Source organism: Lynx canadensis, chromosome D2, assembly GCF_007474595.2.
Source record: "Lynx canadensis isolate LIC74 chromosome D2, mLynCan4.pri.v2, whole genome shotgun sequence".
Classification (NCBI taxonomy): Eukaryota; Metazoa; Chordata; class Mammalia; order Carnivora; family Felidae; genus Lynx; species Lynx canadensis.
In genome coordinates, this window is record NC_044313.2 from 50,275,643 (window position 1) to 50,301,220 (window position 25,578).

At 41.9% G+C, this 25,578-nt stretch overlaps 1 protein-coding gene across 5 annotated transcripts in view; it reads left to right on the forward strand.

Annotated features, from left to right (window-relative positions):
• KCNMA1 (potassium calcium-activated channel subfamily M alpha 1) overlaps positions 1 to 25,578 on the forward strand; it is a 734,126-nt gene that overhangs the window by 483,927 nt on the left and 224,621 nt on the right. For all 5 annotated transcript variants that reach the window (XM_030334400.1, XM_030334401.1, XM_030334398.1 and 2 more), the window contains exons 6-9: positions 9,352 to 9,427; positions 19,157 to 19,232; positions 21,371 to 21,541; positions 23,148 to 23,239. In XM_030334400.1, coding sequence (XP_030190260.1) covers positions 9,352 to 9,427; positions 19,157 to 19,232; positions 21,371 to 21,541; positions 23,148 to 23,239 — 415 coding nt within the window. The remainder of the gene's footprint in view (positions 1 to 9,351; positions 9,428 to 19,156; positions 19,233 to 21,370; positions 21,542 to 23,147; positions 23,240 to 25,578) is intronic.

The following is a 25,578-nucleotide window of genomic DNA, read 5'->3' on the forward strand; positions in this document are numbered from 1 at the left end:
TACAAATTGTGGTGGACACACTGCCCAGTCTGTTTATTTTTAGCTTTTTTCTTCTGTTGTATGTGTAAACTATAATTAAGGATTTTGGCATAAAAGAAGTGATCGAGAATAGTAGACGACTGGGTCATCTGGGTGGCTCAGTCAGTTAAGCATCCTGCTCTTAACTTTGGCTCAGGTCATGATCTTACCGTTCATGAGTTCGAGCTTCATATGATGAAATTACCATTTATTGAGTACCACCAATGTGCCTGCATGTATTATCAGAATACTTATTCTTCTGGTATACAATCTCCAGGGTATTTTTTTTAAATTGAAGCATAGTTGAGATATAATTTCAGGTGTACAACATAGTGATTTTACAATTATATACATCCTGAAATGCTCACCATGGTAAGTGTAGTTACTATCTGTCATCATACAAAGTTATTATACTGTACTCTTCAGCCCTGTGACTTATTTGTTTTATAACTTAATCTACCTCACCTATTTCTCTGATCCCCTCCCCAGCTTCTCCTTTGGCATTTGCCAGTTTCTTCTCTGTATTTATGAGTCCATTTTTGTTCGTTCATTTGCTTTGTTTTTAGGTTCTGTGCATAAGTGAGATTATGTGGTATTTGTCTTTTTCTGTCTGACTTATTTCACTTAGCATTATACTCTTTCCTTCCATGCATGTTGTCACGAATGACAAGATTTCATTCTTTTTGATGGCTGAGTAATCCATTGTGTGTGTGTGTGTGTGTGTGTGTGTACGCGCGCGCACGCACGCGTGCACGCACGTATGTGTGTATATATACATCTTCTTTATCAATGGATATATAGGTTGCTTCCATATCTTGGCTATTGTAAATAATCCTGCAGTAAACATAGGGGTAAATATATCTTTTCAAGTTAGCGTTTTCATCTTTGTGTAAATACTCAGAAATGGAATTACTGGATCATATTGCATTTCTGTTTTTGAGGAAACTCCATACTGTTTTCCACAGTAGCTACACCATTTTACATTCCCACCAACAATGCATGAGGGTTTCCTTTTCTCCACATCCCTTGTTAATACTTGTTATTTCTTCTATTTTTAATTCTAGCCATTCTGACAGGTGTGAGGTGATATCTCATTGTGGTTTTGATTTTCATTTTCTTGTGATCAGTGATGTTGAGCATCTTTTCATATGTCTGTTGGCCATCTATATGTCTTCTTTGGAAAAATATCTCTTTAGGTCCTCTGCTCATTTTTGAGTCAGATTACTTTTCTTTGTATTGAGTGATATGAGTTCTTTATATATTTTGGATATCAACCACTTTTAGATGTGTCATTTGCAAATATCTTCTCCCTTTCAGTAGGTTGGTTTTTTGTTTTGTTGGTGTTTTTGTTTGTTTTGTTTCACTAGTCCCAATTGTTTATTTTTGCTTTTGTTTCCCTTGTCTGAGGAGACATATCCAGAATAATATTGCTAAAATTTATGTCCAAGAGATTACTGTCTACATTTTTTTCTAGGAGTTTTATGGTTTCAGGTTTCATATTTAGGTATTCAATCTACTTTGAGTTTATTTTTGTGTAAGGTATAAGAAAGTGGTCGAGTTTTATGCCTCTGCATGTAGCTATCCCAGCATGTAATTTTCCCAGCACCATTTATTGAAGAGACTGCCTTTTCCCCATTGTATATTCTTATCTCCTTTGTTGTAGATTAATTAACCATAGATATGCATGGGTTTATTTCTGGGATCTCTATTCTGTTTCATTGATCTATGTGTCTGTTTTTGTGCTGGTATCATACTGTTTTTATTACTGTAACTTTGTGGTATATCTTGAAATCTGGGATTGTGATATCTCCAGCTTTGTTCTTTTTTCTCAAGATTGCTTTAGCTACTTGGGGTCTCTTGTGGTTCTATACAAATTTTAGAATGATTTGTTCTAGTTCTGTGAAAAATACTATTAGCATTTGATAAGGATTGTATTGAATCTGTAAATTGCTTTGGGTAGTATGGGCATTTTAACAACATTAATTTTTCTGATCTATGAACATGGAATATCTTTCCATTTATTTGTGTTGTTTTCAGTGCCTTTCATCAATGTCTTATAGTTTTCAGAGTAGAGGTTTTTCACCTCCTTGATTAATTTTTTTCCTATTGTATTCTTTTTGATGTAATTATAAATGAGATTGTTTTATTAATTTCTCTTTCTGCTATTTCATTAGTAGTGTATAGAAACACATCAGATTTCTGTATATTTATTTTGTATCCTGTAACTTTACTGAATTCATTTATCAGTTCTAATAGATTTTTAGTGAAGTCTTTAGGATCTTCTATGTAAAATATTATGTCATCTGCAAGTAGTACAGTTTTACCTCCTCCTTACGAACTTCGATGACTTTTTATTTCTTGCCTGATTGCTATGGCTAGGACTTCCAGTACTAGGTTAAATAAAAGTGATGAGAGTAGACATCCTTTCTTTTTCCTGATTTTAGGGGAAAAACTTTCAGCATTTGACCATTGAGTATCATGTTAGCTGTGGGTTTGTCATATATAGCCTTTATTATGATGAGGCATTTCCCTTTCTGCCCACTTTGTGGAGAACTTTTATCATGAATGGATGTTGATTTTTTAAAAAAAAAATGCTTTTCCTGCATCTATTGAAATGATCATACCATTTTTGCCATCCCTTTTGTTAATGTGCTGTATCATGTTGATTGATTTGTGGATATTGAATCATCCTTGGAATAAATTCCACTTGATCATGGTAAATGATCATTTTTGTATGGTTTGCTAATATTTTTGAGGACTTTTGCATCTAGGTTCATTTTGGATATTGGTATGTTTTTGCCTTGTTGAGACTGCTTGCACCAAGGGACACTGGTACATAATTTTCTTTTCTGTTATAGTGTCTTTGTTTGGTTTTGGTATCACAGTAATGCTGACCTCATAGAATGAATTTGGAAGCATTCTTTTCTATTTTTTGGAATAGTTTGAGAAGGATAGGTATTAACTATTCTTTCAAAGTTTGGTAAAAGTCACCTGTGAAGCCATCTGCTCCTAGACTTTTGTTCGTTGGGAGTTTTTTGATAACTGATTAAATTTTGTTCTAGTAATCAGTCTATTCCAATTTTCTATTTCTTTCCTATTTAGTCTTAGAAGACTGTTTGTTTCTAGGGACTTATCTATTTCTTTTAGGTTGTCCAATTTATTGGCATATAATTTTTCATAGTAATATCTTGTAATTCTTTGTATTTCTGCAATATTAGTTTGAAACTATGCTTTACTTTTTTAAAGTTTATTTCTTTCTTTTAGTAATCTCTATAGCCAATGGGGGGATTCAAACTTATGACCTCAAGATGAAGAGTTTCATGCTCTTCTGACTGAGCCAGACAGGTGTCCTCCTCTTCTTCATTTTTTATTTTATTTATTTGACTTTTCTCTCTCTCTCTCTCTCTCTCTCTCTCTCTCTCTCTTTCTGAGCCTGACTAGTTTATCAATTTTGTATATCTTTTCAAAACACTTGCTCCTAAGTTTCATCGATTTTTTTCTATCTTTCTACTTAGTCTCTTTTTTTTTTTTTTTTGTTTCCACTCTGATCTTTATTATTTTTTTCCTTCTACTAATTTTGGACTTTAAGATCAGATTGTTTATTTGAGATTTTTCTTGTTTTTGAGATAGGCCTGTATTACTATATACTTCCTTCTTAGAACTGCTTTTGCTGGATCCCAAAGATGTTGAACCTTTGTATCTTCAGGGTATGATCCCAGAGATAAAGGGAATAAGACTGGGTGGAGAACTCCAGCTCTAGTACGGTTGCAACAGAGGCCTCAGCCAATGCCACATAGAGCTCTGCAGCTGGATGGTTCATTAGGGTTATCCCAAATGGGGCAGGGCAGCGAATTTTTGTCCCCACACTTACTGCTCATTGGGGGTCTCCCATGGCAAGGATATAACCTTAGGTGAAGCCACTTCAGGAGTCAGGGGAGAATAAAGACCTCTGTGCTTCACAACACCCACTACAGCTCATGTGTGTTATTAATTTAATATAGTCTCAGATATGATATGATAGTGTTTTATTTAGGATTCTTGTAGTTAGTCATTATGTGATGAGTTTGCCTTTTTTCCCCCAATGTGTGGAGTACCTGTGTCCAGGTAATTCCAGCTTTCTAAACCAATACAGAGTGCAGGAAAAGAAAGAACAATCCATTTTAGGGGCTCCTGGGTGGCTCAGTCAGTTGAGTGTCTGACTCTTGATTTAGGCTCAGGTCATGTTCTCACAGTTCATAAGTTCGAGCCCCATATCAGACTCTGTGCCAACAGTGCAGAGCCTGGTTGGGACTCTCTCTCTCCCTCTCTCTCTGCCCTCCCCTTTTCTTTCTCTCTCTTCAAATAAATAAATAAACTTTAAAAATTTTTTAAAAAGCCAATCCATTTTAATTAGTTGACTATATAGTATAGAGAAGTTTGCTATTTCTTAATATTTAAAGGAACTGACTTGAACTCATCTGGATCTTTGTGGGGGCATAATTCATGTTTTTCGGTACACACACATTTGCTTCTTTCCAACTGTTAGAGTCATTTTATATTTTCCTAGAATATCATTTTATTCCAGAGATTTTCAGTCATAGGAAACACGTAGTAAGAATACAGTATCATGAAGCAAAGAAGACAAATGGTTTGCCATTTAGGCATTACCCATCCCACCTCTCCCTTTTCTTGGCCTCTTGTATGTAAATTGAGTTGCTGTCTGTACCTCTGTAGGATCTCTCTGGGTGCAGCAGAGTGGCCACTGGTTAAGAGCTTTTCCTGTATTAGGCTGCTTTACATTTCCTAAGGGTGTCAGCCCTTAGCTCGTCAGGTAAGCCCTCAGTGCTCATGACTCTTTTCTTCAGGAAGCTGGGTACATACTCCTGAATGCAGAGTATGTACTCTGGAGCTGTCTGCTCATTCTTTCTCAAAAGTCTGATTCATTTATTCAGTTCAACTGAGTATTTATTGAGCTCCCACCTTGTGCCAGGTACTAATTTACATCTATGAAATAAAGCCACGAGCAAAGCAGACAGCAGTTCCTCCCTTCATTGAGCTGATGCTATACATAGGGAGTCAGAAAGTAAATGACATAAGCAAGTAAGACACTAGCACTTCTTCGTGCTGAGGAGAGAAGGAAAGTGGGCATGAAGAATAAGAGTTAGGGGGATGGAGAAGGAGGGGGCTTGCATTTGGGGTAGAGTAGCAGGGGCAGGTCTTGCTAGACGGCTGCATTAAGGAAACACCTCCAGGAGGTGGGAGAGTAAATCCCGTGGCCACGTGGGGAAGAGCCCTCCAGACAGAGAGCAGCGTGTCCAGGAAGGACCCATGCACAGGAGCTTGCCTGTACCGGCGGGGATGATCACTGAGGAGGGCAGCCAGGTTGAAGGGAGAGTAATGTCAGGAGTGGGGGAGGACATCAGATCCAGAAGGAAATGGGTTGCCTTTGCTTTAGGCCCTTCAAGGACTTTGACTTTTACTCTGTGTGAAATGCGGATATTGGAGGATTTTGAGCAGAGGAATGGTGTGATCTGTTTTACTTTTTAACAGGTTCATTCTGGCTGCTATGCCGAGAATAGGCCCCCAGGGTCCAGGGCAGAAAGTAGTTAGGGAACTGAAGGGTATGTCCTTCAAACCACTATTTCTTCAGACAGTTTGGCTTGACCTAAAGATAAAATGTAGACTGAATTTTTTTTTTAATCCACATAGAACTTTGTTTGTTCATTTGCATTAATGAAAGCCAATGCCATGGAAATGACCAGCATGAGGCAGTCAAATAAAAGCCCACTGTTGTTCAGCCCATTCTTGTATTACCTACGGTGGTCGCTTTTTCAGGGAGACAGTTCTGAGACAGTTCTCTCCTGTCTCCATCCTGGAAAACCTGTTTTCCTAAGAACCAGCTTGCTTTTCTCTTCTGGACATCATTAATCTTCTGATGTTGCATTCCTTACTTTGTTGACAAAGTGCTCAGAGCTAGATCTACAGTTTGCTTCTAGCAAGAGCCTAGGACCTTTGGCTGCTGAATTCACTGTTTTTCCTACCCTTGTTTTCATACAGCTCCATTAAAAGGGAAGCTTTTATTCTATTATTATATTTTTGTGAGTCCCTTTAAAATGTGGCAAGCTACAGACAAATAATATAGGATACAAATAGCATCACCTACAGTTGAAAGAAAGAAATCCAGTTCAAAGCTTGGGTCATATGTATCCTATTTTTGTTTTCATATATATATATATATATATATATATATATATATATATTTATTTTGGTTTCATATATATATATATATATATATATATATATATATATATATACTAAAACATGCACACACAAGCTTTTCAGGATGAAACCATTAGCAGCTAATAATTACTAAAACATCATTATTTCCTGACTGGTTTCTGTGCTACTGGGTTTTTTTCTACCTCAAGTTTCTAAATTTGGTTTTTCATCTCCCACAAGTGCATGCCAGTGGTGCTGGACTAAGACCAGCCATCCAGGTTGGGCTGGATGCTTAGGACCAACAGTAGAGTTTGTTAAAAATACACCTTCCAGGGGTGCCTGGGTGACTCAGTTGGTTCAGTGTCCAACTTCGGCTCAGGTCATGATCTCACAGTTTGTGAGTTTGAGCCCCACGTTGGGCTCTGTGCTGACAGCTCAGAGCCTGGAGCCTGCTTCGGATTCTATCTGCCTCTCTCTCTGTCCCTGACCCGCTTGCACTCTGTTTCTCTCTCTCTCTCTCTCAAATATAAATAAACATTAAAAATTTTTTTAAACTACACCTTCCAGCCTCTGCTACTCACTCCAATTTAATAAGGCTTGCTAACTTTGAAAATATTTTGCACAGGGGCGCCTGGGTGGCGCAGTCGGTTAAGCGTCCGACTTCAGCCAGGTCACGATCTCGCGGTCCGTGAGTTCGAGCCCCGCGTCGGGCTCTGTGCTGACGGCTCAGAGCCTGGAGCCTGTTTCCGATTCTGTGTCTCCCTCTCTCTCTGCCCCTCCCCCGTTCATGCTCTGTCTCTCTCTGTCCCAAAAATAAATAAACGTTGAAAAAAAAATTAAAAAAAAAAAAAAGAAAATATTTTGCACAAACAATGTATTTTCTGGGATCCTGGATTTTTAATTTTTTTTTAATTGTTTATTTATTTTTGAGAGAGACCGAGTGTGAGCAGGGGAGAGGCTGAGACAGAGGGAGACACAGAATCTGAAGTAGGCTTCAGGCTGTGAGCTGCCAGCACAGAGTCTGACGCGGGACTTGAATTCATGAATCGCGAGATCATGACCTGAGCTGAAGTTGGACGTTTAATCAACTGAGCCACCCAGGCACCCCTGAGATCCTGGATTTTTTAAGACATTTTTTGTTGTCTTTATTGTTGAACAAGTGCTAGACTGTGCATAAAAGTCTTGGATCAGATTCTCCTCATCTTCAAGTTCTGAGTGTTGCCCCATTGTCATTTATACTGACTGTTACATCTTGTGGTCTTAGTGGCATTAATGGTGACCCTCTCCCCACCCTGACACTTTGTTTTTAATTTATTTTAATACTTGAAACTTGAAGAAAAGAAAAGGCAGATACTTCTCAGCATGGGTTTCTAAGAGCTGGTCATTCATTTTACCTTTTAATCTCAAATCCTTTTTTCTTTTCTAGAAAGTTCTTTTCTATTATGTCTCGGCCATTACTTATGAACTACAGGTTGTTTGTACTTCCCTTCAGAACATGTTTTATTCATAGGTTGGGTTTCTGTGATCTCCCCTCCATTTCCATTTTCTTAAGTTTTATCCTTTTTCTCTGTCTTTTCCTTATGTTCTCTGTGTTCTGGGATTACTTCTTAGTTTTGTCCTCTGCAACCAGTGTAGTGTTCAGCTGTGTTAAGTGAACCTTTCATCAGTTTGGTTAAGACTGTGTTTCAGCTCCTGGGCCTTCAGTTCATCAATATCCCTTCTCATCTCTGTGCTTTTTGGTTTAATAAGAGTAATATAAATATCATTTGGCATAGAAGGCCAATGTCGTTTGAGAAAATCTTCTGTTCATGAAGGTAAATCCTTTTTAGATGAGAAATTTCCCTTTTGAGCCATTATCCTTTTCTCCCTCTTGTGCAGTGGGATTTTTTTCCCTCCTGGGCTTTGTGTTAGTTTTTCCTTGGAACCTAATGCTTGAACAAGGCAAAATCTACCTGGGCCAGATGTGGAGCTATATGGGGAGGGGGGGACTTCCTGTCTGTCTCCTTTCCTTGATTCATTCCAGTGAATCCCTGGAGCTTCTTCCCACCAGTTCCTGCCTTATGTATGGAGGCAGGATAAAGTCTCACCCACCAGCTTAGAGCAGCCTGTCAATAATTTAGCCCACTCTCTGCTTAGCACTGCTCTTGGCACGTGGGGCTGCTTGACAAAAGGCTTTCAGAAAATCTGTAGAAGAAAACCCCCTTAGCAAAGGGTGTGATATTGAAAATATCTTGAAGCTGTGATAATCAGTATTTTGTATGTAATTCTCTTATATGATGACCAAGCATGTAAGCAATTCTCTTACATGAAGCCCTTTGAGTGACTCAGATTGTTTTTAACTCGTAAATTGGATCTGAATAGAAATATATTTTACCCTGGTCTATTAAAACAACAATAATTTGTGTTTTCTTTAATCCTTGATTGTATCTTCCTTTCAGGTGTTCATCTCTCTTCTGCTGTCTGGAAATCTACCTCTTTGTTTCCGTTCAGCAGCTCTTCATTACTGATTTAGAAAGGACAAACATTTATCTTGATACTTAGTAAAAGTGGAAATATACACATTTTGGATCCTGAAGTTATGGGGAGTGAGATCGTACTGATGTGTTTTTTTTTTTTTTTTTTTGATTGGGAGAAAAATATAGAACCTTCTAGAAAACAGATAATGCTGTGGCCTATACTCTTCATTTTATCAGGACTGAAGATAAAGTTTAAAAAAAAAATCCATCAAAGACATAAGATTATCAGATTTGTTCCTAATCTGCTCCTAGCACAAGGGTTACCCTGTGCTATTCCTGGTATTTTTCAGAGCCAAAAATCCTCTCAGACCAGTAGGTAACTAGAAATAGTGCTTTAAATCCAAGATGGACAAAAGAGAGGCCTCATTAAACTGGGCTCTCCCCACCAGACCTTCCTCTACAGGGGCTCAAAACAGGCCTCCTTTAATGAGAAAGTTTACCAGCTGAGATAAAAGTCAAGAATCAGAATGAAGGACCATGTCCAAGGTACCGGTTGGTTTAATCTCCTGCAAAAACTTCATATCCCTTCAACCCTGGCAGCTGTAGATCAAACGGCAGAGTGTGAACATTAAAACCACACGGTGAGAATAATGTGTCTCTGTTTCATTTCTCTTTCCAGGTTTGAGGTTTTTAAGAGCTCTCAGACTGATACAGTTTTCAGAAATTTTGCAGTTTCTGAATATCCTTAAAACAAGGTAAGATGTTCTTATTCATATTTTTTTCTTCGTTCTGGTTCCCAAGGCCAAATTATAAATAGCAGGTGTCTTTGTTCATCACTATAAAGTTAGAGTTCTGTTATTCTCAGAAGAAGTGATCTAACACAGAGATCTGGAGAAAGCCTGGGGTGGGGTTTGAACTGCTCTCTTCTGCAGGGCTGGGAACTGTCTGGTAAGAAGAGAAACAGCCATGCATGTGGAGAAGTAGATAGTTTTGGGGGGACTGTGTGGGTTGCTTGGAAATCAGCCACAGCATCCTGGAGAGATGGTGTACAGTGGATGAGGGATCGAGCAGCTCATTGATTGGGAAGTCCTTGCTCCTAGGTTCTGAATCGCCCCTTTATTACATCACTAAATAAGAAATTGAACCTAAACCCAAAAGCAATGGAAGCAGTGCTCTTGAAGAGGCAATTACAAACCTCATATGGCAAACAGAAAATCATTTCATTTCAAAGTACATTTTAGATGTTCACTTTCTTGCCAGTGTAGTCCCTGGGGCTTGCTTTGTGAATTGCCTTTTGGGGAATACCTAAAAACCTTCTGCCGAATGTACTGTGACTGCTTCTGTTAACTGTGTTATGATCTGGAAAACACTACGGGAGCAGGAGGAAAAATCCCCCAGAGATGCCTTTCCTGATGACCTGTGGGTTTGCAGAGCTGGTCTGAGACCAGGCTGCCTTGATGAATAAACTAATAAAAGAGGTTAGACGTACTCTAATGGAGAATAAGTACAGGCCATAAATTTCTCTTATAGGAAATTACACTTTAAGAAGCTCACTCCTAATGTTCCATTTCCTCTTAGGTTGATGTGTTTGATAAATGATTAAAAACAGGATGCTTCTGGATTTTGTGATTTATAATTAATATACCTGAATTTGGGGTGGGGGAGGGCCCTTGGATTTGGCATTGTTTTCCCAGTAACTGAGGCTGGGACTCAGCTTCCCAAACCTGTCGTATCCAACAAATGTGATGGGCTGTTGACTTCCCTCTTTGGGGTTAGTGCTTTTTGTTTGTTTATTTTGGTTTGTTTTAATTCTAAATTGGTTTTTCCTTGCTAACTATTCATCTGTGTGCATGTGGGACAAATTCTCTTTGTGTTAGCCAAGTTAAAAAGCAAATGAACATCTAACGTAATAGAAGCCCTCTATAGTGTGTCCCCCTACTCTGCACCTTCATTACCCTGGGGTCAGAGTTTGTTGATGTTGCACTTAATACTATGTAATATTATTAATATGGAATGAATATTGTTATTCTTCCTATTTCTTCTGAGTGACAGTAACCCTCGTTTCTACCTTTTTATGGCTCTTCTGTGCAATGAACTCATATTACTTTTGAAATTAAGATTATCCATAAGCCAGCAATCCTCAATGCTTACCTATGTCATAATTGTTCTGCTATATTTTTTAGGGTAGAATTGGTGCATACCCAGTGCCAAGCACAGGGACTGATTTAAGAGACACTTGTTTTTTTTCTAGTGCGGAATGTGTCATGTGGAGTTAACCACACTCTCTAACATGGTATAGTGCCCCTCGTTCCCTGTTTCATGTTTACATCATAAATTAGGGGGTTTTAACTCTCTGACACCAGTGTTTTAAGAATGTGCCATTACTCCAAGGAATAACATGGCGAGAACTGTGTTCTCATTTTTCTTGCATTCCACATGGATCCTTTTTGGACTTGGGAGAATGTTAAGCCATGTGAATAAAATATCTTTTTCTGGACCTTTATCAAGAGACCCACCAATTTTCCAATCCTTGGAGAAGATTCTTTTCCTTTAGGTGCAGGAAATAGCACTAATGTCTGTGGTGCACAATCCACCAAGAAGGCCACAAGTATGGGTGAGGTTCATTCTCCCAAGGCACAGGGGAAAGAGCTGAAGCAGCCAGCAAGGGACAGAGGTGACTATAAATCAGAAGAGAGTGGCCTTAGGGAAGACTCATGGGATGGCAGGATGCCAGGTGTCTGCTATCTTGAGCCCCAAACAGCATCTCCCCATATCTCCCCATCATCCTACTTCCCACTCAGTTAAGCTCTTTCTATGGTAGAGCGGGTTTTCATCACCCCCCCCCCTTGGATTGTCCCTGTTCCTGTTGCTTAGGTGGGTGACTGAGTTAATTCACCAAGCCTGAACTGACCATCTATTCGTACCAGCAGTGAGATGGGTGCCAGGGTAGCGTCCTGCTATCAAAGAGTGCATGAGGAGGGAAGAGCCAGCTGGACCTGTGGTATGGTGGTACTGGGTCACAGGTATATCCAGGGGTGGGAGTGGGGGGCGGCGAGGCATGGAGGAGAGGAATGAAACCAGGCTTGACATGAATGTGGGGCAGTCAAGGCTCTTTTCAAGAAAAGGTCTTAGGTAAGCTTCCTAGAAAACTAGATGTCATCCAGGCAGGGGTGGGCTTGGGCATCATCCAATCATAGAAGCTGCAAAAGCACATGGGTGAGAGAACATGGCCCTTGGGGGTGCTTTGAATAGTCTGGTGCTCCTGGAGACTAGGGATTCTGTGGTGGGAAAACAAAAATGACATTATAGGAGAGCAGGTAAAGGCCAGACCCCAGGCACAGAAGAAAACTTGACTTAATTTATAAGAACTCCAGAGGCTTTAGACCAGCTCTTTGAGCCTATTCTCTCCTCAGGTGCCTGGTTAATCTCAGCTCTTTCCTTCTGCACACCCCAAGCCCAGATCCCAAAGGCTCTGATTCAGAGAAAGGGAAGGCTTGGTTTTTATAGGGCTTTGGACGCAGAGCGATTTTTCTGGTGACTCCTCTGTACTCTGCTGTGTTCATGGTGACCTTCCAGAAGGGTGGGCGCAGCCCTGTAATCATCTTCAAGGAGATTTTGTCTGGTTTCCTTGGGTGGCCAGTCCTTACCAATCTGTGGCATTAGGTAGGCATAGAGATATTGCAAATGTGATTTGAAATAATGATTTGAAATTGCAGCTTCATTTTCTGTCCTTTGGTTGCCTTGCTTGGCAAAGAGCTGGAAGAAACAGAGCAGGGAAGTATATTGGGGAGAGAGAGAGAGAGAGAGGGAGGGAGGGAGGGAGAGACAATTAAGAGGGCAGCAGAGTGAACAGGATGACAGAGAAAACACAGAAGAAAGAAACAGTTCACAGTTATGGGATAGCATCAGGGCCATTCCTGCCAACTACCAGCCAAAAGAGGGTCCTAATGTGCTCCTTCTCTGGAAAATGGCATCTTGAAGGGGACAGGTTCCCCTCCATGTCATCGTCTGAGCTTTGGCGGTGCCTCAGTGGCTCTGAAAACTGGCGAACAAACTCCCAGATGAGATCAGACTTATTCTACACTCAGAGCAAAATAAGCATCTCTGTTTTAAAGGCTGTCATTCTGATCTCATTTCGTGTGTACAGGCTGATGATAAAAACATGGGTCATCCCAACAATTTGTTTTAAGTGTCAACGGCTTTACTAATTATCAAAGCAGACTATAGCTCATTGTAAACATTTCAACAACGTAGAAAAGCATAAAGGATAAAGTAAAACTTCCCCAACCCTTACGAACTTCCAAGGTTAGGTTCTTAAAAAAAAAGAGTATTCCCTATGGAGACTGCAAGGGCTTGTGCAGGTGGAGGCCACATTGTGAGGGCTCTCAGGTGTCATGGATTTAACTTGGAGAGCAAGAGGGAATTGCTGAAGGGTTTAAGTAGGAGAGGAATGTGGTCAGATTTACATTTTAGAAAGATCTACTAGTCCACCAATTGTTTGATGGGTTTGAAGCATCTAAGACTGTAGAGCATTAGACCAGTCAAGGCAGTTGTCCAGGCGAGTGGTATCAGGAAATGGCCTTAGGCAGGGCAAGTTGGGGTGGAGAGCAGGCAGAGGGGCAGAGAGATTACTTAAAGGGGAAGAATTGCCGGAACCTGATTTTGCTTAGAGTTCAGAATATTCATCTCAAAGTAGTATAGTCCAAGTGACTTTTCAGGGGTGGATATCTTACATCTGTCTGGCAAAGATAATAATAAAACAAAATAAACCCATTGACACCTGGCTGTAACTTTAGCCAGAACGGAGGAAAATAGTGGACAAGCTGAACAGGGACAGATTTGCCCTTCTTTGTAGAAAGTGGATGACGTTTTTAGTGTTAACCAAAACATGTCTTGTTAAATACACTGAGGGCAAAGATGGCTCGTGTTAGCTCTGGGTTTATAGCTATACTTTCACAAAGAGAAAGACTTTCTCTCTTCCAGTATCTATGGGGTCCTGGAAAGGTCTCTGATCTATAGGAACAGAAAGATATCTGTGCCTGCCCTTGGAAAATTCACTGTATCCAGTAATGTACATTTCTCCAATGGCTATGGAGAACTCATGAGTTGGGGAGGCAGCAATGAAAATGGACAACATAGAAATGATTTTCTTTATGAGTTAGGTTCTCATAAGGTCATAGTCCCCTCCCTCAAGGCATGGGAAAGGGGCTTGAATCCGAATGGTTCCAGTCATTCTCGCCATTGGGAAGTTTGTGTTTGGCTCAGACCCATGGCTTTGGCCAAAAACCTATGCTTATTTCCAGTGGCCCCCTTTTGCCATGCAGAGTGCACAAACTTGGCCCTGCTACCCCATGCCTCCTCCCACGGAGCCCTGTGCAACCTGGTGAGGTTCAAATTTCAGAATATGCAGTAAGTGCACCAAGAGTTAATTTTGCATCTTTTTCACAGAGCTTTTAGATAATTACCTGGTTGTATAGTTTAATTTGGAAAGCAAATTCCTAATACTAGCGATCTGTAATGATGATAATGCCATAAAGTAATCAGATTTCGGCACTGAATAGAGTCTTTCATCATCAATGATGAACTCCACGCACAGCAAGAACTCCCTTAAGCACTATTAATATCATTGTGACAATTATTTAGAAATTAGTAATCACCATATTTAGGTTGTTTTTCCAAAGCACCAAGAGGCTCAAAGGCTGCAATAGTTTTAATATCTCAAGAGCGTTCCACATGGTGGTTGGTGGGACACTGCTTTGTTCAGGTTCCAAGGATCTGGAAGTTTGTAAGTGAATCAACTTGGTATTTAATTACCCTTTGAGAAAATGAACACTACACATTTTCCTTGACTTATGATGGGATTATGGCCAGATAAACTCACTATAAGTCAAAAATGCATTTAATACTCCTAACCTCTCACACAGAGCTTAGCCTAGCCTCACCTTAAATGTGCTCAGAACGCTTAAATTAGCCTACACCTGGACAAAATGATCTAACACAAAGCCCATTTTATATTAAAGTGCTGAATAGCTCATGTAATTTACTGAATACTGTCCCGGAAGTGAAAAACAAAATGGCTGTGTATCGATTGTTTGCTCTTGTGATCGCGTGGCTGACTAGGGGCTGCATCTCGCTGTCACTACCCAGAATCATGAGAGAAATCATGCGGCATATTGCTAGCCCAGGAAAGGACCAAAACTCAAAATCTAGTTTCTACTGAATGCAGATGGCTTTCACACCATTGTAAAGTCAAAAAGTCGTAAGTTGAACCATTGTTAAATCGAGGACTATTTATACACGCTTTTCTGAGATCTCTCCCTTTGCTACTGGCTACCTGTTACTCAACTGCTTCTCATGCTCCAATGTTAGCTCACACCTTGGAGGACTCACAAGGTAGAGACAGGGGGTTTTGCTCTAGTTTGGTTTCCCGTTAAGAAACTAGTTGGGAACAAGACATAATGGTGTTTCAGCCACAACAATGTTCAGTTCACTGATTGCCAGAGTTGCTTTCCCCAGTGGCTCGTTGGGTGGATGCCTTATATCTATGTTTTTGTTTTTTTTAATTTCATTCATTCATTCATTCATATAGGCTTCACGCCCACGTGCTCTTTGGCTACCAATCCCTTCTGTTGTAGGCAGATGGCTTTAATTGCAAGTGACAGAGTCTACTTTGAACCAGCCTTAGTAATGACTGGGATTCAAGAGAGAATTGAGCATGTGTGGATCCAGGGGTTCAGATTCTCTCATCAGGATTCTGCCTCTCTCTTAATTTCTTTTAGGTTACATTCTCAGACAGAGTTTCTCCAGGGCAGATGGCCTTCTAGAGCTCCAGACTTAATATTTTCTGCACCCAAATCTCAGAAGGAAAAAGATTATTTTTATCCTGCTCAGTTTCTGAGACATGCCTCTGATAGGCCTTACTTCGGAGCCCTTTAGAGCCGGGAGCTCCTCCATCAGCCAGTGTGGCTCAGGCCACCCAGGTAGAGGGAGAGGTGGGAACCTTTGAGCGCTAGAGGCTGAGGACTGGGCTGTCCTTGAGGAAGAGATATGGGACAAAACAAAGAACAATAAAAACAGCTGTGTACTGCTTCTCCGAATTACTGCGTTAAATAGGATTTGGATCAGACAGGCCTGGTTAGACTATTAACTCCACCACTTACATGTTCCGACCATGTCTTCTCAGGCAAGCTGCTTAAGTACACTAAGCCTCAGTTTATTTGGTTAGTGAGGACAGTGATCATACCTATATCAAAAGGTAAATGGTAAAAATCTGAAGAAAATAAAGAACCCAACAAAGTGCATAGCACATAATAGGGATTCAATAAATATTGGCAATTTTTATAGGCAATTCTCATAATCTGGCAACTCTAGAAATGACCAAGAATGACAGAGTAGACGTTTGTATTGTTTTTTCTGTTTTTGAACCAGAAAGGAGTCATTCCACACATTTCAAGAGATCAGTATCAAACAAAATTAAAAATATTTGGTTATTCTTTCCTTGAACTGTTAGAACCAACTCTAGGAAACTAAGACCATGGGTTCCTCTGCTCAGTTACTTAAAGAAAAGAAGATTGAAGAAAAAGGCAAACTGGACCCTTGTCTCGTGCCTGTCCTAGAGCCACTGATCTGACCTCCACTGAGGGGCTTCTCCTTCAACCCCTGTGCTACCTTGGACTGCAGCCCACCCCGCCTTCCTCTACATGGTGACCCCAGTGTAGATGTAGTTATCAGAATTTTTCCTTTCCATTCTCTTTTGTGGCAGTTCAAGAGGTTAATCAGTATGTCTACATAGTCTCTCTCCTCCGTGGAGCAGCTATCTCTGACCTTCTCCTATCCTATGCATAGAGCTTGGGGGGAGACACAGCTTTGCTTTAGCAATCAAGGAAGACTTTCTGACAGATGCCAGGCTGTGACTGTGTAGCGGCCAAGAGGGCAGACTCAGCAGCCAAGCTGCCCCAGCTCAAATCCCAACTCTGGTGCTCACCATGTGAGCTTGGGTTTGGATGACTTCACAGAGTCATTGTGAAAAGTAGAGGAGTTAATACACTCAAAGCACTTAGAACAGTGAGCTAATGGTAAGCACCATAAAGGAACCAAAGAAGTGTAAGCCATTACTGTTAACTGTGATCTTAAACTCTCAGGATTTACACCATCAGATCCCCGTGAGGAAGAGATGGGAGAGGGCAGAAAACAATCTGTCAAGGATAATGGGCTGAACTACCCTGTGGGTGGCGTTCAGCCACTATAGGGAGACTGAAAGAGGCAGAAGATAGACTTTGTTTCTGCAAGATGCAGTTAGGAACATGAGACGAAAGCAATCCAAACCACATTACAGAAGATGTCTTAAGACACTTGGGATCGATTACCAACGAGTGCCTGAAAGTAAGAGCCATGAGGAGTCACCTTGTATTGCAGGTGGGGGGACCACATTAATGAGGACATGGGGATTGAACCAGGCTCTGAAGAAAGGGAAATATTTGTATCGATGGGAAGGACCATTTATGGTAGTAGCATAAACAAAGACGTAGTACCCGGGTTTGGCTGCTACAGAAGTTTCAAGAGTTTATGTAGAAGAGGGTGGTGGTTAAGCCTGCAACTTTAGCCAGTGTTGAGGATGGAAGGAGTTTGGACATAATAACATTTAGCCAACAGGGAGTCTTTGGACAGAGAAATGACCTGCTGATGACAGCGTTCAAGGAGCTGTACTCCAGTGGGAGTGAGCCTGGTGAAGCTAAGTATGGAGAGTGCAGAGGAAGGGACCAGTTCATTCAGTACTTATGCATAGAGGCCCTATTATGTGCCGGGGACTCATGTTCCCAGGATCCAGACAGACAAGGCCTGTGCTTTCAGGATGCTTAAAATGTAGTGAGTCCCAAATGATCCACTCAGGGAACACTGATGGATGCTGAAATTATTCAGCATGAGGTTTTTAGAGAATAGGATGTTCATATAGTCTCAGATTCTTGCTGCACAGATGACATATTAATTACAAGGAAGTGGGCTCTTCTTCGTGGCAAGATTTGATGTTCCCACCTTAACCAAATGACTGGGCCTAGTGTAATTGAGTTGAGATTTTCTCATGTGATGCCATCCCAGGTAGATACTCTTAACAGAAGCATATAAACAGAATCTTGTCATGGGGGAACGATTAGACAAATCAGAATATGGGACATAAATAAGGCAGCTGACCTGAGTGTAAAGAAAATTAAATGTCTTTGAAAACAAACAGAAAGAGTTGGGCCGGGGGTGGGGGGTGTAGATTAAGGGAGAACAAAGCAGGGATTGGCAAACGATATAGGCCAAGGGCTAATCCAGCTCACTGCCTGTTTTGGTAAATAAAGTTCTGTTGGAACACAGACACATTCGTTCTCCTGCTTCTATGCAACAGCAGCAGAGTAGAAGAGTTGCCACAGAGATGCTGTGACCCACAAAGCCTAAAATATTTACCACCTGCCCCTTTATAGAAAAACTTTCAAGACCCCTGGAATACAGAAAGCAACATAATAACCAAAGGCCGTCCCTGAATCTTGGTTAGTTCCTGTATCAGGGTGAAAAAATGAAAGCATCAATAAACAATTTCAGGGCAACTGGAGAAATTCAAATAAAGAGTGCATTTTAGATGACGTTCCTGGATTCATGTGAATTATTTTAGGTATGACAGCTGTAGTGTGGCTGTGTTGCACGGTTTCCTTATGTTTTTTAATTTTAATTTTATTTTTTTTAAATATGTATTTATTTTGAGAGAGAGAGAGAGAGAGAAGAGTGCAATTTGGGGAGGAACAGAGGGAGAGAAGGAGAGAGAATTCCAAGCAGGCCCTGCACTGCCAGCATAGAGTCCAATGCAAGGCTTGAACCCACAAACCGTGAGATCATGCCCTGAGCTGAGGTCAGATGCTTAACCGACTGAGCCACCCAGGTGCCCCTCCTTATTTTTTTTTAAAGTTTATTTATTTTGAGAGAGAGAGGGAGGGAGAGAGAGAATCCCAAGCAGGCTCCGTGCTGTCAGCACAGAGCCTGACATGGGACTTGAAGTCACAAACCGTGAGATCGTGACCTGAGCCACGATCAAAGTTGGATGCTTAACTGACTGAGCCACCCAGGTGCTCCTAGAGACAAAACAAATGTACAAAACTGTTAATTGATCAATCTAGATGAAGGGCATGTAAGTGTTTATTATACTTTTCTTTCCATATTTCTATAGATATAAAAATGTTCAAAATAAAATTTAATTAAAAAAATTTAAACCCAACGGAAGGGTTAATTTAGGGGTCACTTTTAGTGGCCCAGATGTCATTTTTCTGTAGGCTCTGGCCCTACCTAGCTACTGATGCTGTCTTCTGGGACATTTCTTTATGATGGAGGAAACGCTGGAGAGTGAAGGTGGGCTGCCTGTCCCCTAAAGATTGCTGTCACTCTGGAAGGCAGCCCCAGCATGGTCTTTTTTTTGTAACTTGGGGATTTTGCTTATTGTCTCTTTTGCACAGTAATTCCATCAAGCTGGTGAATCTGCTCTCCATATTTATCAGCACATGGCTAACAGCAGCTGGGTTCATCCATTTGGTGAGTATCCTTGAAGATGCTTCAGCTCTGGCTTTTCTGCAACAGGTACCCCCCCTGCGTCATTTTATTACCTGAAATTTTTCTCCCTGAAGAGAAACTTCAGCCTAGCTGAAGAATGTAAGAGAAGGAGAGGCAACTGCACAACTGTCTGGGTGTCCAACCCTATACCCCAAACTAATTCCGAATGGTGAATGATGTTCGCTCCATTAACCTGCATTTTTCGGCTTACCGGGTTAGGGGATTTTTCATTCTGTTTGCAGTAACTCCAGGAAGCCACAAGATGGCAGTGCTTCCTCAGCCAACACTTGAAAATGTGTTGGTGACAAGGTTGAAAGTTTGACCCACATCTCTTAATGAACAACAAATTCAGATCCCTTAATTTCCCTCCACTTCCCCCTTACAAAAAGCTACCTTCGATTCTTTTGACTGATTGCTTGTCAAGTTATTTTGTATCTCAAAAATGTTAATTCTTTTAAATTAATGACTCTTTGAAAGGCTTATATTATTAAGTCAAGCTATTCTCACCTCCTGGAGGCTGACTTTTATTCCTGCTTTTAGGGAACACAGCTTTTGTTGGAAGCATGTTTCATACAAACACAAACTGTTAAAACTGGAAGGAGCCTCATCTAATTCTGAAGATTTGAGTAAAATTGCCTTTCCCTTGCTGAGGAAAGCCTCTATCTGCGTTAAGTGAGGGGAAGGGTGCATTTAGTTACCTAACATCACTGGGGTTTATATAATTACCGTGCAGAGGAAGGCAGCCTGGCATGGAAGCCGGGGCTCTCACTCGACTACTAGATCTGATGGCTCCCCACCCACCCCTTTGTGTTGATGGAATTCTTGGCTGAAATCACTCTTAGTAGGTAATCACCCCAATCACAAATGTGGTCTTTGGTAGGCCAGTGAGCTCACCTTACTATCTTGTGAAGTCGCTTCTGCTTCACCAGGAAACCTCCACGAAAATGGCACATGGGATCAAGAAGTCATGTGTGAAAGAGGCTAAGTTCTGGACCCTTTCTGCAGAGGAAGAGCGGGAGGCCTGGGGGATTGGAGGCCTGGAGGCTCACTGCCCACAGGGGCTGTGCTGGTAGAACTCTGGCACGGTATATTGCAGGGTTGGGATCTGGGGTAGACCTGGAGGCCCAGCCCACCCATCTCCCTCTCTCCCGAATTATCTCTCTTGCCTACCTCACAACTTGTTGGTGGATCAAATTCGATGGGAAGTGTTTTGTAAAGTCTAAAGCAGAGATGGGCAGCCTGCACCCCTGGGGCCAAAGGGCTCCCAATTCATCCACGCCCCTTTAGTGTAAGTATTGCTTCTGGCTGATTCACCTTCTGCAGAGTTGAGTTGTTGCTACAGAGATCACAAACTGTGTTGCGCAGAACTGAAAATGTTTACTATCTTTTCCTTTACGGAAAAAGCTTGCTGACCCTTGGTCTGACGAGTTGCACAAAAGCAAGTTGTTGTCATGAGCTCGATTTTCTTGCTCTCAGGGAAATTCCTGCCGTTTGCAGGGTAGAGCCATCCCTGACATTCTGCAAAGTCAGGAGAGCGAAGTCAGATTCCAAGAGATGCTGTTTGGGGTCCGGGTGTAAGATCTGCATGAGGGAGGCCCACCGGGCAATCGCCTTGGTCAGAATGATGAAAGGACGAGGCGCTTTGTGGGAGAGTTTAGAATTTCTTTGGGAGTGCATGAGCCAGGCCCTCCGAGACTGAGCAGGAACTCACAGAGAAAGGTCAGGGCAGGGCTCTCTGGCTCTTCCCTTGAAGAGGATACTGTAAAACGTAGCCAGGGGCAATGCCTTAAAATTCAGCTGGCTTCAAATCTTTAACAATGAGAAGAAAACCTAGGGATATTTACCTTTGTTTCTTCCCCTCTTTGTCCCAATCAGCTAGGAAGATATGTTTCTGTTACAGCCTCTCCACTTTTCTCTGTTACCTGTCTGGGGTGGGGGAGTGGGGCAGTAGGGGGATGGGAAGCTGGATTCTGAGTCATCACTACAGAACTTACCCGGGCAGCAGACACCTTGTGTTGAGGTGGCCGTGTATCCGGAAGCAGCCCGCTGGAGTTTTTGTGTCCCTGGTTTATCATATGTATATAATGTCATCCTTTTTCTTCCCTGTCCCCTTGCTTTAGGTGGAGAATTCAGGGGACCCATGGGAAAATTTCCAAAACAACCAGGCTCTTACGTATTGGGAATGCGTCTATTTACTCATGGTCACAATGTCCACTGTTGGCTATGGGGATGTTTACGCAAAAACCACACTTGGGCGCCTCTTCATGGTCTTCTTCATCCTCGGGGGACTGGTAAAAGCTCTTTATTACGATGTTGATTTTTATGGTCATTAATATTTTCCATTATCCATTTCTTTAAAGCTTTGTATTTTGACTCTGTTTCTTCATTGCAAGCAAGTGATTGCCTTAGTGTTACAATCAGACCGAGTACATCCAAATGCAATGGTGGCTTTACTGCATATTTCTTTGGTATATGAGACTTGTTCCCCAGAGACCCAGGCACACTGCCCTTGTCAGGGTCAGCCTTTTCACCAGGAGGAAACCTAATTGTCTTAAGAAAGTGATGCTCACTTATTAAGTGAGAGTGTCTGTTCTTTAGTAATATGATTCAGTAGCTGATACCCTCTGCAAGGACAGTTGCTGTCACCTGACCCAGTAGATGCTATAGATACTCGGTAGACAGTTTGCGGTTTCAAGAGCTCCCCCACATCCTTCACGATCCTCTCCTAACTTCCAACAAACACTGTGGCCGGGGCCTGCCCCAGAGAGTAGGGTCCCCGCAGAGGATGCAAAGCCTACTGGTCTCATGCAGGTGGACATCATTAGGTGAGCCGAGGGTGGTTTTGTAAAGAACCAACCAACTCCATTATGCAGCGACACATGGGATATTTTCCCTCCCCCTTTGTAAGCCAGAAGTTTCTGCTCTTTGCTTTTCTGGTCTTTGCAGGTCATAACAGTCAGTTAGGATGTAATTTTTGAAAGGGGGATTTCTGGCAGCATGTTGGGGGTTGCTGCATTTTGTCTTTCAAAGTAACTTAGGTGAAGTTTAGATGTTTGCACTGTTATGTGGTAAGTGATTAGAATCCTACTTCACACACAGCTCTCACATGTGTCCACGGCACATACATTTGTACTATGCATATACATCTCTCTGTTCTGTATGCATACGACATATATACATTTTAAAAATGTATATTAAATGTACATGTGCGTGTGTAAGCTAACACAAGCATTTCCTCAGCATCAGGGAGGTCCCTGTAGGTAACGAGACCCACTTATCCAGCCACAAGCACAATGTTTGTTGGGCAAAACATGGCAGTTTTGTGTTTCTCCTTTCTTCTCCACCCCCCCACATGATTTCCTAAATTTACCTTTTGTGCTTTTTAGTGATTTTTTTTTTTTACTGGATAAGTTTATATTATTTTAATCTTCTTTTGATGTTTATTGTCTTTCATCACTCCTAAAGGCATTGATTCTCCTGTGAATTTTAGCTAGAAAGAAAGTCTTCTCTTGCAGTTGTGTGTGTGTGTGCGTGTGTGTGTGTGATTTCACCAGCATGCACCCCCTTTACTGACTTTCCTTTAGCAAGAAGTGCTAGATGTCAACTTATTTATTCCTGTCTCTTTTGTATTTTTCTCGACTGCGATTTTTTTATTTTTTTATTTATTTTTTTTAGTTGTCCGGGTTGGTTAATGTTTGTTTTGTCCTGTGTATTTTCAGGAGCTTGCCCTTTTTGTGCCTTTATTTTTACAACCCACCACAGTGGTATATACCTTTGCAGTTCTAACCCCTTTGTGTTTTCGGATATTAGTGTTCCGACCCCCCCCCTCTGAAAAGGTCACCCCCTTTCTTTGGCCTGTCTTTTCAGTCTCTCTTCTGTCTCCTGTCTTCTCCTCAGGCCATGTTTGCCAGCTACGTCCCTGAAATCATAGAATTAATAGGAAACCGCAAGAAATACGGGGGCTCCTATAGTGCGGTTAGTGGAAGAAAGTAAGTATGCCAAGAGGTTTTGCTGCCTCTGCTGCGGTAGAATCCTCTCTGCATGCCATTTTTTTTTTTGGCTCTTGTTTCTTTGTTTCATGCATGTAGGCAATGTTTGCCCGCTACGTGCCCGAAATTGCTGCTCTCATCCTGAATCGGAATAAATTCGGCGGGACTTTTAACAAACATGGAGGCAGAAAGTAAGTCAGTTACATCAGAAAAGATGTGGTTGAGTGACTTTCAAGAGCCCCTATGGCGGTGACACCTGAATCCCGCCCCTCCCTCCTCCTACCCAGGTGCTTCTGTGAGGGAAGGGCCACATTCTGTGTGGGGTGTGACGTCACCTGTGGACTGACCTGTGCCCACCCGTTCGTGCCTTTCTTCCCCACCTGTCTTTCTGAGAGACCCACTGTGTTTCTCCTGGAACGGGTTGTAGGTAACTGGGCCTGTATCTTCTGTTCTAATCCCTACCAAGTAAACCAAGCTCATTCAACTGGCTTAGTGATTACATTCTGGTGCCCCAGACTAACGTGATGCCATCCTCTGGGGTTGTTTTCGTGCAGCAATAACATGGGATCATACTCCAGCGGGGAAGTCTTAGGGAGGGCAAGAAAAAGGTCACCTTGCCTGCTGTAAAGGCATCGTGGCAGCCAGGAAACCAATTCTCTTTAGCCAGGAGGCACCAAACGTGTCCTCAAAGGGACTCATTACTCAGCTGAAATTCCTTCTGGGCAAGACATATTACATTTATGGTATGTTAGGGTACCACATGCTATTCCTGATGGTCTTTTGTTTGACTTCCCATACATCAGTGCTTTCTTCTTGGGGACTATTTCAGTTTGTGTTCAGATCGTTTTATTGATATCAATACCAGTGTCTGGGTTCGTTATCAACCTGAAATTTGACTCCTAAGTAAATGTCAGGGCCTTACCATCTCTGTCTTCTGCCAGAGCACTGTCTTGGGAGGAGAAGGCCTCCGGAGAGGCGGGGCTGGTGGCAACCATTCTTTACTTTTTTTTTTTTTTTTTTTTAACTTTTTCTTGGGCACTCAGCCTTGCTTTTGTTGTTTCTGGGTTTTTGTTTTAATTTCCACAAAGTAAGAGGTATATAGCTTTAAAGTACAGCTCAAGGGATTTGTACCTATGTACACACCCAGTAATTACCATGCAGATGAAGATGAGAATATTTTCATCACTCAGGCCCCTTCCTGGTCATAGAAGCTCCTATCACATAACTAGGTCCCCCTCCCCCAGTACATTTTCAGGTGAACTCTTGAATAGCCTATTTTGCTTTTTAAGAGAAAATAAAACTATAGCATTGCCCTTCCCCATCCTCCACCCCCATCTCCTCTGGGCCCAGTAATCATGTTGGATGGAGCAAACCTCATCTCCTGTCGGTGATTCCAGTGCATCCTGAGCTCAGGTGTCCTGTCCTTCCTTCAGAAAATGAAGAGGTGGAAAATAAAAAGACTCATTTTCTTGAACTGCCCACAGGACACCAGTTTCCTTTCAAAGGAACAAAGGACAGTGAGCGAGAGGAGGCCAGTTGGCGTCTCGTCTGTAGAGGCAGCACGTTCCTCCACCTTTCCTCTAATGGAGCCCTCCTCTCCCTATTATCTTAACAACCCTGGATGAGATTAGAACCAAGCTGTTCTGATTTCTGGGCCATTGGTTGGATCCAAAAGGCCAGATAAGTCCAGAGATTCCCATTGGTCATTTATTCCATTGCCAAGAGAAAAACAGCTCCTCTGTCCATTTTGCCTTTAAGGTGTGAACAGGTCGCCATAAAGCAGAAGGCATTCTGAGGGCATGGGCTCTCTTTATTCCTCCCACCCCACTACCTCGGCCAGCATTTCCTTGTCACTGCCCCCGAAGAAGCCAATAAAGTCAATTGCCCCCAAGTCTATGCTGAAAATACTTCTTGACTCTCCCTCCAGGTAAAATTTTTTTTTTCCCTCTAGTTTCCCTAGTCCGGTGCGGGTGGGCCTGGTGGCGGGTGGCTTTTGTTGGTGGGCAACCCAGATGAGGACTGAGACCAGCAGTCACTCACCCACCCCTTTTGCCCTGGCACCTCCACTCAAACCCCCGAGTGCTGATGACTTCAGATCACAGACTCCCCGCAGCTTTTGTTCTGTCTCCATCTCTGTCATCTTTTACCACCGGCTTTTAGCCTGGTGTTTTCTCTGTCTCTTTTTTTCTTCTCCCTTTAGGAAAATACACACTTTGCTTTTAATGTTCTCTTTCGGTCTCTGATGTCCCCCGACCCTGAGGACAGAGAGTCGGTCCTGTCATCAACACTGGGACCGTTCACTTTACTTTACGCATTGTTTCCTGGTTCAAAAGCTAATT